This window comes from Taeniopygia guttata, chromosome 4 (genome assembly GCF_048771995.1).
Source record: "Taeniopygia guttata chromosome 4, bTaeGut7.mat, whole genome shotgun sequence".
NCBI lineage: Eukaryota > Metazoa > Chordata > Aves > Passeriformes > Estrildidae > Taeniopygia > Taeniopygia guttata.
The window spans coordinates 69356109-69367186 of NC_133028.1; the positions used below are offsets into that span (position 1 = coordinate 69356109).

At 50.3% G+C, this 11078-nt stretch overlaps 2 protein-coding genes and 1 long non-coding RNA gene across 8 annotated transcripts in view; 2 read left to right on the forward strand and 1 right to left on the reverse strand.

Moving 5' to 3' along the window:
- The window catches only part of RUFY3 (RUN and FYVE domain containing 3), a 31098-nt gene extending 29219 nt beyond the window's left edge, over positions 1–1879 (forward strand). For all 6 annotated transcript variants that reach the window (XM_030272197.4, XM_030272189.4, XM_030272191.4 and 3 more), the window contains one exon: positions 71–1879. In XM_030272197.4, the coding sequence (XP_030128057.1) occupies positions 71–214 (144 nt within the window). In that variant the 3' untranslated portion in view covers positions 215–1879. The remainder of the gene's footprint in view (positions 1–70) is intronic.
- A 108-nt stretch (positions 1880–1987) lies between these two features.
- GRSF1 (G-rich RNA sequence binding factor 1) lies at positions 1988–8151 on the reverse strand. Its single transcript, XM_002192738.6, has 10 exons — positions 7954–8151; positions 7716–7860; positions 6911–7066; positions 6485–6625; positions 5509–5638; positions 4148–4308; positions 3917–4044; positions 3245–3380; positions 2967–3050; positions 1988–2227 (listed from the first exon to the last, which is right to left on the reverse strand). Exons 1-9 carry the CDS (start codon positions 8110–8112, stop codon positions 2992–2994), a joined length of 1215 nt encoding a protein of 404 aa, XP_002192774.6. The 5' UTR covers positions 8113–8151; the 3' UTR covers positions 1988–2227; positions 2967–2991.
- On the forward strand, positions 7762–11060 carry LOC121469936 (uncharacterized). The gene is made up of 3 exons (XR_005980294.2): positions 7762–7889; positions 9029–9125; positions 10681–11060. It is a non-coding gene; the product is annotated as an uncharacterized lncRNA (long non-coding RNA).
- The last annotated feature ends 18 nt before the right edge of the window (positions 11061–11078 follow it).

Below are 11078 nucleotides of genomic sequence, written 5' to 3' on the forward strand. Positions count from 1 at the left end.
GTCCTTCCCTGAGTTATCTGCCAAGACCTGAACCTCTCCTTGACTGCTCTGTGCTTTTCCTGCATTCCAGAACATCTGCAAGAACTGTGGGGGCACCTTCTGTGAAGCCTGCTCGGTGCACGAGCTGCCCCTTCCGTCCAGCATCAACCCCGAGCGTGTCTGCAACCCCTGCCACCAGCGGCTCATCCAGCAGTATTCCAGCAGCCCCTTGTAGGGAGCGGGTGGCACAGAGGTGACAAACAGCGGCTGTAGCTGATGGTGTTTCTGGAGTTGCTCAAGGGGATGTGAAGACGCTTGCCTATGTGCTTTGGAGGTCGGATGGGAAGCAGCTTCTTGGTGTTTAGAATCTCCTGTTACTAGAACAGTCTGAGCCCTTAAATCAGCCTGTGCTGTGGAGAATTCCACTGGGACTGTCACATGGGGCAGCCCCAAGGTGTGCCTGAGCAGTCTCAGGACTCTGGGAGCCCCTGCCCAAACCAGAGCTGTTGTCCACAGGTGGAAGTCAGGAGTGTTCTCACCCTCACGCATGTGGCGTGGGTGTGTGCTGCTGCTGCTGAGCAAAGGCTCCCCGAAATCCAACTGGAGTGTTGGTATTCCTCACACCTGGCTGCACTTGAAATCCCATTTCCCCTTTTCCATTTGCCCTGGACAGACTGGCTCATCCTGGGAACCTCAGTGATGGTGTGAGCAGGGCAGGTGGGCCACTAGTGAACACGTCCTCCCTGCATTTCCCTGGCTCAGGGCTCTGACCAGGGGCTTAGCCCTGCACAGGGACACCCCAAACCAAGCTGTGAATGGTCTGTTCCCCTCTGTGCTTTAGGGGATGGGCCAAGTTCCTGTCAGAGGTTTAGGGCCACTTGGACCCACCTCTCCACCTTGCACACATGGAAATGTTGTTACAATAAACCTGGCGTTTCACTTTTTGTTGGTTCAAAACTAAGTGGGAACAGTTTTCACCTGTTAGAAATTTTAATTGCACATACAGTTCAGAGAGGTTTCATCATTCTTTGTTACTGGTCCCTCAAGGAATTTTGCTAGTCCAAAAAGTGGGGGGGGCTTTCTCGTGTCACAGGAGTGTTTACTCCTTTTCCTCCTGGCACCTCCTGCAGTCTCTGAGACTACAGAATGTCCCATAGTTTATAGAAAAGGGATGCAATGGCACGACAAATGCACTGGGGTTTGTACAGATGTTGTGAGGGGATAGTGGTTAATGCCTTGGAGGGGATTTTTTAATCACTAGATTGGCTGGAAGCACATGAAAAACCCTCTTGGAGCAGAGGTACTGACACTGCTGGTACTGCTTTGTACCACCAATTGTCTCTCCTAGATCCTTTCAGGACTTGGCATGTTCAGCCACCCAACCTCTATATTCTTCTCTGCTCTTTTGGCCCCCCATGGCAGCTTCCTGACCCATTTCCTTGCTGGTATCCCCTAAAGTAAGTATGGCAGGAGTTGTAAACAGTGTTGAAATACCAAAAGCCTGGAGTTCAGGTGAATTCCCGAGTTCTCTGAAGGAGTGAGACACAGGAGGTGGATGGAGAAAACACAAAATTTAGTGTTAATAGTTTTGGGTACTTACTGTACACATCCAACAGTGTGAAATCCTGGACCCAACCCCAGTGTGACTCATCCCCAGAGAAGAAAATAAAACCCAGGCAATGCAAAGGGAGCATTAAACTGGAAATGGAGGATTAAACTCCATGGAGCAGGGAGGTGGCTGAGCCCCTCCAGAGCACAGCACTGTGGTGGCTGCCAGCTCCCTCTGTGCTCAGGTACTCTGTGTGATGCTAGAGTGGGCTCACACCTGGACCTTGGGAATGGGGGGACAGGTTTTCTGATGTTAATTTTGTTCCACACAATAAAAAATCTTGATCATTCATATCCTGCCTCCCGAGTGGTCTTTCCATCCCATTTCTCTTGGGCTGGAGGTATGAAAGGATTCAGAGCAACAGTGTGCACCTGTGTGAGGTCTTAGATCACTCAGCTGTTAATTGATAATCCTGCTGTTTTATTAATGCAGCCTGTTGCACCTGGAGCCCAGGACTGCTCCATCCTGCAGCCCTGGCCATTCCCACTGGTGCTGCTGCTGGTGCAACTCCCCACAGCCCATCACAGTTATTACAAGCTCTTACACAAGGCCGAACTAATCTTAGCTTGTCTTCCTCGCTGAGTGGTGACACTTGAACCTGATCGTCACGCTCATAGCCACGGAATGTGTTTGCTTGGCCTAAAAACAAGGAAGAGGAAAAATAAAAATAATTCACTCCCTCCGTGTGGATGTTTTCCTTTTTTTTTTTTTCTGTATTCCCGGTTAATCCTCTATTAGAATGAAATAGTGCAGTTTGGCAATAGTAAATACCACAGACTCCAGGTGTGACATGCTCAGGTGGGGCTGCAGCACAGGCCCATTGGGGTGGGGTTGTTTAATTCACCCAGCATGAGCACCAACAGGAGGGAGCTGCCACGGAAGTAAGGGATGCAGGAAAGAGGTCGGACTGCACCTCCTGAACCTGCCCCAAGGACGTTTGCCTGGCCTGGATTACAAACCCAGGATGGCTGGGCTGCTCTCCCTGCTACAGGCACCAGGGGTTGGGGAGCAGGAACCACCACCCCCACTTCCTGAGGAGAATTTATGGCACAAGCCATATGGTCATTCACGGTCACATCAAACCCCATCCCATCCGAAAGACCAATTACTGTGAGGCCACATCTCTGGGACATGTTTAGCCGTGTTTGCTCTCCTTGCCAGGGAATGTAACCCCCCTGAGAGCTTTTCATGCTGCGGAACTGGCACCTGTGGAATCTGGCTGTGGGATCCAGACTGGACACCTGCTGTCAGGCTGGGGGGTGGTCCCCTTGAGACCCTCTACGTTTTACCCTTCGGGCTGCTTGGATACTGCAGGTTGTGAGCCTGGGGCACGTGTTGCTACAACGAGAGCAGGAAGGACAGAGAGGGATGTACTCACCAAACCTGCGCCTGTGCCACTGTCACTAGCAGTTCTCCTGTCCCGTGGGATGTTCGTTCAGGAACAATTCAATGGCATTGCACTCTGGGCAACGGAAGAGAGGTGGGCTGAGGTCAGACACTTTTTCCTCTGCAAAGCCCATGGCACATCACAACTTGGAAAGCCACACTCAAGTAATCTCGCTGCACAGTGTACAATAGCAGCTGAATGAGTTGTGCCAAACCCCCTGAGGTCTCAGTCCCAGGCTTGAAGGATCCCCTCTCTTTCTTCTGACTTACCCATCTGTGACCCGTCCTTGGCCATCGCTGCAACTGCATCCTCGTGGCTCTCGAAGTGCACATCTGCCTCTCCTGTGGCATCTCCACCGGAGTTATATTCCACCAAGATCCTCGTGGGCCTCAGCGGAGCAAAAAACTGAAAAGCAGGAAAGAGAGTTTGATAAGGAAGAAACAACAGTAATGAACCCTATTCCTCAGAAACTCAATGCTTTTACTCCCAAAATCCACCAACCCATGGAGGGGTCTGAGCTCCTGAGCAGCAAAAGACTGGGTGAAGCTGAGGCACTCCCCAGCCACCTCTCCCACCCCCTGTGAGCTCCTGGCATGGGAACTCCTGCCAGGAACAAAAATCCTCTCACAGCACCTATGTTCTGTACACACCGGTGCAGTTCCATTCTGTGCAGTCAGCTACTTGGAAATTTTAGATTCTCAAGGGCTCCTCAAGCCTAGTGATGGATATTGAGACATCTCAGCAAGACTTAATTCTTTCTTATTCATGGAGAGGAGCACATCCCTATTGTGCCCGAGGCCACAGCTTTTCAGAGCCACATGGCACTGAGGACTAACAGACACTAATTAATTAAAAGCTGCAATCCCTGCAGCTGTAACAATTAACTGAGGGTTTGCACGGGTAATGACAGAACCACACTCCATCCGCAGCCTGTTACTCACATTTATTATGTCCTGGGCACTAGCTTGGGAAGGAAAACCCCTCATGTGGACAAAGTGCTGTGGTGGTGATGAGGTGTTCTCAGACTCTAAAACGTTCCTGGAGCTTTCTGTTCGTTCCCTGCTCAAATCTGTGGAATGGAGAGAAAAACCATCACTAGTGCTTGCAGTGCCCCCTCCCTCATGTGACATGAAGGGGCCTTGAGTGAGGCCTCAGGAGGGGGAGGGACTCACTGATTTCCCCTTCAGCATGGGAGCCTCCAGTGTCTCTCCAGCCCCTGTCTTCAGAGATGGATTCATACTCTCTTCTCGCCCTGGAATAGGCCGTCAGCTGCTTGCTGTAGGGCATGTGCCTTTGCATCTGGTGCTTTCTGCTCACGTACACTTCTATGTACCTGGAGCCCAAAGGGAGAGAGCACACGGCACACTCAGGGCTTGGAGAAAGTACCTTCCAGGTGTGTCCTGCCTTGGCTCTGCTCAGGTACTGGGGGTGAGAGCTCTGCTGAGGCGCTGCAGAATTAACTCATTTCACTGGCACAGCTCTCTTTGAGGCTGCTTTTCCCTCGCTGCACTTCTGCAAGCTGCACTGATTTCTACAAACCCCAAATCTAACACCTGACCTAGCCCCAGAACAGACAGACCCACAAGATGCCCAGGGTCACAGGAAATTCTTCAGCAGAGTCCTAAGATTCTCCATATGCCTATGAAATAGATGGGATTTCACCAGCAGTGTTAAATCAGGCAATTTCCAGAGCACTGAAGGAACAGTGTGATGAAAAGGAAATATGGACATCCAAGGGAGGGGGCAGCCAGAGTAAGGGAAGTAACCCTGTGTACAGGCTGACAGTGCTGACAGCTCAGCCCCCCTGAGTCCCCACTCAGCACTGGGTGCTGCTGAAGGCCAGTTCTGGATAAAACCAGGAAAAATTAACAGGAGCCACCTGCAAGCAATTTTGAAAACCTCTCCATTTCTTGGCTAATCACATGGAAATGGAGGTGTGTGAGCCAGATGGATGAGTCAGGTCAGCTCTTGTTCTGACAGAAAAAAATTAACAGTAGATTTGGATTGAGCTCTACTCAAGAGGAGGCAAGTCCAATTAATTCAATTAATTAATTAATCAGTCAAATTTTGCTTGTAGAGCAGCTGTTTTCTTTTAGTATGAGCAGGGAGGTTGACAAACACAAGAAAATGCAGTCTGGAAACAGGAAGGAAAAAAAAGAAGGAAGTTGGTGTGCAGGAGGAGAAGTAAGGCTTGGAAAACTCTTTTATTATGTGGGCTGCAGATAAAGTTTTATCTTTATTGAAGTCAGAAAACTCAGAAGGGAAAAGCAGCCTTGGTTGTTTGGGTTTTCTTTTCTGAGCACAGCTCATTTAAAAGCTGTGTAGATGTGGTGCTTACAGACAGGGTTTGGGGCAGGACTGGGCAGTGTTTAGTTTAATAGTCGGACACAACAGTCTTAAAGGCCTTTTCTAACCTAAATGATATTATGGCTCTAGGAAAAGGTGGCCTTATGCTTTGGTTTGTCTATCCAGTTCCCCACTCTGTCATCCCTTTTCACTGGGAGGAAAATGAATTACCTAATGAAGTACCTACCTACTTCCCATATATTCCCTGTGCCGTAGCAGGGCCTTAGCCGCCATTTCCGGAGTGGCAAACTGCACAAAAGCTTCTCCTGTTCTTCTGTCTCCCCGGTAAATGAAAGCTATGTCTGTTATTTTCAAACCTACAGATGGCAGGGGAGAAAAAGGCATTGACTGTGGCAACAACTTGTGCTATAGCTCAGAAACCTCCCCCCCTTTTTTTCCCCCCTTATTTTTCTGGTTTTTGACAAGCTAATTGGGCAGCCACATAGTTCTGAAACAACTGCTCATGCTGGCCTAAGTGGCTTTTTTAAACTCCAATTTTTTGCTTTCAGGCAGTTTTAACAGAAGACCTAATTACAAATTGAATCAATTTGAGGCTTCAAGTAAGTGAATCCAGCTTCTGGACGACAAATAGATCCACAGCACAAATGTTCCAGAAGTTTTCTCTTATTGTGCTATTTTTTTTCTGTATTTTTTAAAACTCAAGTCAGATTCAGTGAATTTCATTTTTTGTGCTGTAGAATGTCATCCTGGGGAGCCAAGACCCAGACTGCTCCAGCACTGAGGATGGGACAAGGATTCAAGTGGCATATGTGACCTACTCATCCTGATGGCACAGCTGGGAGCACCCACATTGCATTCATCCGGGCTGTAACAATCACTAAAACCCTTTTCCCTTCTCAAGTTTGCCAAATTATCCACTGGTAGCAATCCAACTGTAGATCCCAACATCAAGACCCCTTCCTCTGCTTCCCCTGGCCTCAAAATCAGAGTGCTGGAAGTATTGATCCTGGGTTAGACCTGGATCAGAGGGGCAGGGAAACTCTGCAGGGTGCTCAGAAAGCCTGTGTGACTTCTGGGGAACAGCAGCTCCTTGTGGTGTTTAAGGTGTTTTGAGTGCTTTGCCTCATCCCTTGAGGAACAACAGCATCAACTTAAGGAAGAGAATGCTTGGTAAAAGAAGGGCATGGCCCAGGCTGAGTTACCTGAGAAGAAATCTGCAATGTCCTCCTCGGTGGAGGTGAAGGGGAGGCCTCGGAGCAGCACAACTCCGTCGCTCATGGCCTGCGACTCGTCCCGCAGGCTCTGCAGCAAGCCCTCCACGTCGCTGTCGTGGACCTCAAAAACTGCAAGGAGTGGGGCCACAGAGCGTTTTCCCACAGGGCACTGGAAGGCAGCGCTCTGCAGGCACCCTCCTAAGGCAGCTTTCGCCCCCTGCAAAGCTCCATCCCTTTTCCTCCCCCAGCCCATGCTCTGTGGTCCTGCCCCTCTGCTTTCCCTGGCCAGCCTAGGACATTTTGGCCCAGGGATGGCTGATCTGCTGCTCAGCTCCACCCCAGCGCCGTACCCATGGAGCTCTCATTCCCCGGGGAGTTTCACTGCAAGGTTAACTCCTGCTGCTCCAAACTCACCTTTCACATAGCGTGGGCCCATGTACCTCAGGTGCTTTTCCAGGGCTCTCTGCACGTCTGCTTTGGACTCCAGCTCGATCAAGGCATCCCCCCTGCGCCTCCCATCCCTGTTTAAGAGGAAGTGTATCCCGTTCTCACCGTTTCGAATTCTACAGCCTGGAAACCAAGGGACACACAACACAGGAACATACAGGACAGCATCAGATACAGGGATCTCTATGTCCTGACTGGAGGGCTCTGAGCTCATCCTCTCAGCACTGCAGAACACTTGCATTTCTAACATACAGTCTAACGTCACACTGACTTGCTTTAGTTTGGCAGGCTAGCTAGTAATTTAAAAACTTGCATCTGGCCCCTGGGAGGATGCAGCACCATATGACAGTAGGGAGGATCAGCCGTACAAAGGTATGTAAAAACTGTGTATTAGGATCAGAAAACAACACTGCAGTTTGAACTAATTAGTAAAAACCTCCGGTTTCTTAAAAAGAGAGAAGTCTGGGCCAGCTATAATGGCCTGTAATCGCTTTGAATTGGATTGCCTTTGCTCTGGAGACACTGATCAAGAAGGGAAAGACCTGTCCAATTAAATTTAAGAGACCATAAGGATGAGCTTCTAGTCAGTGACCAAGAGTCTAGATGTTGATTATTCCCTTTATGAGTCAGTTGCAAATAATTTTGCAACAGTAATAAGACCTCATCTTTCTCTGTCTAACGGTCTCTAAATTTTCCTTCTGTTAAGCAGTCATGAACTAATGGGCTAATACCAGCATGCAGAACAGTTACGCAGGAAAATGAACACCCATACTATCAAAGAAGGTAAGGACATCTTCCTCGGTGCACGAGAACGGGAATCCCTGCGCCCTGACGAGGTAAACAGTGTCGCTCTCCGCCTTGGGCGACGCGGGCTCCTGCGCTGCGAGACGACCTTCGTGGGACGGAGCATCTGTGACCTGGCGCGGACACACGAGAAAAGCCCCGGGTGAGAAGCGGGAGGCCGCGGTTCCCCACGGGGGTCGGTGCCCGCCATTTTCGCGCGGCCGTACCTGGCTGTACGCGCGGAGGGCAGCGGGGAGCGGGGCCAGCACCGGGACCGGGGCCGGGGCCGGGGCGGGCCGGGGCAGGCGCAGCGCGGGCGGCAGCGCCGGGCCCCGGCCCAGCAGCAGCGCGGACAGAGCGCGGCGGGCGGCGGCGACCACGGCCATGCCGGGGATCGCAGCTCCGCCCCTACGACCGTCCTTCCTTCCTTCCTTCCCGGCAGGCGCTGCACGGGAAGCGCTTCCCGGGCACCGCCGCTGCCCGCGGGGCTGGGGGCTGCCCGCTGCCCTGCCCGCTGCTCTGCCCGTGCTGCCGCCCCCCGGGACGGGCGGGTGTTTGCGGCTGTCACCGCGGCCTTTTTCTGTCACAGAGCTTGGCTTAGAATGGCCTGGCTTGGAACGGAACTTAAAGATCATCCCGCTCCACCCCCTGCCATGGGCAGGGGCGAGTACCACTAGACTAGGTTGCTCCAGGCCACGTCCATCCTGGACATGAACACTTCCAGGGATAGGGCAGCCACAGTTTTCCTGGACAACCTGTGCCAGGGCCTCACAGGGAAGGATTTCTTCCCAATATCCCATCTAACCCTGCCTTCTGTCAGTGTGAAGCCATTCCCCCTTGTCCTGTCACTCCAGGCCCCTATATAAGTAGTCTCCCATCTTTCTTGCAGTCTCCCTTCAGACACTGGGCCACCCTGAAGCTTTTCTTTTCCAGGCTGAAAATATCCTAATTCTCCTAGCTTCTCACAGCAGAGGTGCTCTCTCCCTCTAATAACCTTGGTGGCCTCCTCTGGACTTGCTCCAACAGGTCCATGTCCTTTCAGTGCTGAGGACCTCAGGGCTGGATGCAGCATTCCAGGTGGGATCTCATCTGAGCAGGGCAGAGGGGAGGAATCCGCTCCTCCCCTGCTCCCCACACTGTGGGGATGAGCCCAAGGCACAGATGGATTCTTCCAATACAAAGTTGTAGGTTGGGCTTCATCACTGACAAGCCTCTTCCCTGGAGACTGATTTTCCAGGAGAGATGATTTTTTGCCCCTCACTCCCATCCCTGCTTGAAGATCTCAACAGGTGATCTCTCCAGGTGGTCTGGGAAGACAGTCCTGCTGTCATTGCTGCATCCAAGAGGGATAAGGGGGAAAGAGCTGGCACCAGCATGTCCTAATTGCACATTGGGAAAGGTAAGTCGTGCTGAACCCAGAAAATTTTTTTAGGATGAAGCAAAATGAGTAGGAAAGGGCAAGCTGGAATCCCAAACCCCAACAGTGGAGGAACCCAGCAAGGGAATGTCGAGGCTCAGATCCAGGAGGAGGATGGGCCAGGTCCAGCAGGACTCCAGCTTGATCAGGAAGATCAGGAGAGCCATGACAGCCAGCATACTCCTCTCTTCTCCAGCACCCTGCAGCTGTAGCCTGGGGGTCGCCAAGTAAGAGTTGCAGTTTCAGCTGCAGACTGTCAGACCCAAAATACAATCTTGGGTTTTCCAGCACAAGTCTTTCATCTTGCTGTGCTGCCAACACACTCATTTATCAGAAGCCTTGAATGTTTCTTATCACCATTTTGAAAATGTGAACAAGCTACTTTATGCCACCCTCTTGCTGCTGGCTGATGCTTTTGTAAACTGTTCCTTGTAACAACCTTTCACGTGATAGACTATAACCCTGAGAATGGCACAGCCTCTTGGCAACAGCACTCTTAACCCTTCTGGGTTTTCAAGGTAAATCGTGTATTATGCACATTTTCAAAGGAATGTTGAACTTAGTGCCCAAGTGGTTCACATTCCAGTCTTTCGTGGCCTACTTGCCAGGTTTCTCTTCAAAACCTTCTTTAAATAAGCAGGCAAATGTTATAGAAGAAAAAAAATTGAGATAACCGTAGGAATTCATCTTGAGCTCTTATCTGTATCTAGATTGGCTTTTGTGCTTTCAGTTTAACTGAATAAGCAGATCCCTAAATCTTAGGGACTGAGGGAATGTTAGGGGCATTCTCCTCCTGTGACCCAAGCAGGCTGCAAGGAAGTCTCGTGAAAGGATGCACATCTTCCACCCATTTTAGCTTTGATTTGCTTGCTTCCCAAATACAGAAAAAACACCACTGCTGCTTGTCTGGCAGCTTGTCAGGTTTGTGAGAGTTACCTTCAGAGGGCACCGTGTTGTTGGGCAACTGCTGGCACTGAAGTTTCCATGGAATCTCAGAGCTTCCTTAGTTACGTGTCAGAGCAGAGTCTCTGCACCTATGGGAGAATACAAAGGTCATCCTAGGACAAGAGAGTTTGCATTTATTCACTCGACAGAACTGCTGTGGAATGAAGTCGCCTTAGGAGAGGGAATCTGCCTCTGTAAAAACAGCAAATCTCAGGAAATGCCTCCATTCTGCTGTGGAACAAGGGTTTATCTGCCTTGGAGAACTTATCTACCTGGCAGAATGACTTTTTTTCTTAAATAATCTTAAACAGGTTGTTGTTAAGAGCAATCGATACCAGCTATTCTTTAGTCTGATCAGAAAATCATTGGATGTGATGCTAAGACAAGTGCTTATACTGGGAAACATTCCTCATCCCTCTGTGTAATCTGCTATCAAGGAAAATTGACCTTCTGTTCTCTTGTAGTATTTTCCAAAATTATTCGTATGCTGTGTTATTTTTTAAAACAAAAATGTTGCTTCCCTTTTTTTTGTATTCCCGATCCCATATACATGCTCGGTTTTGCAATCTCATTTTTTTGATGCCACTTTCAGCTGGAATGCTCTGTGTTTACCGAGCTGTGCTGAAAAGCTGAGAACTTCAGCCCAGGACCGAAGCACTTTGCCAGCCCGAGGGCCCTTCCAGAGGAATTCTTGAGGCTCTGCAACGCGCTGGGTAAATGGAGATGACAGAGGCGAGGCCACAGCAGTGCCTCCCCCTTACCTTACGTAAGGCTGCAGCTCCCTGCCAGCCCCTCGGGCCGGCGGCAGAGGAGAGCCCTTCATGTGACCCTCAGCCATCCCCACCAGCCCAATATTAATGTGAGACATAAAGCCTGCACGTTACATAAGCCTCTCTCCTGGCCAAGTATCTCCTACTGCAGCAACCGACGTTTAATTTTAACTTGCCACTAAAAAATAAAACACTCCGTGGGTAGGAGGAGGAAGTGTAT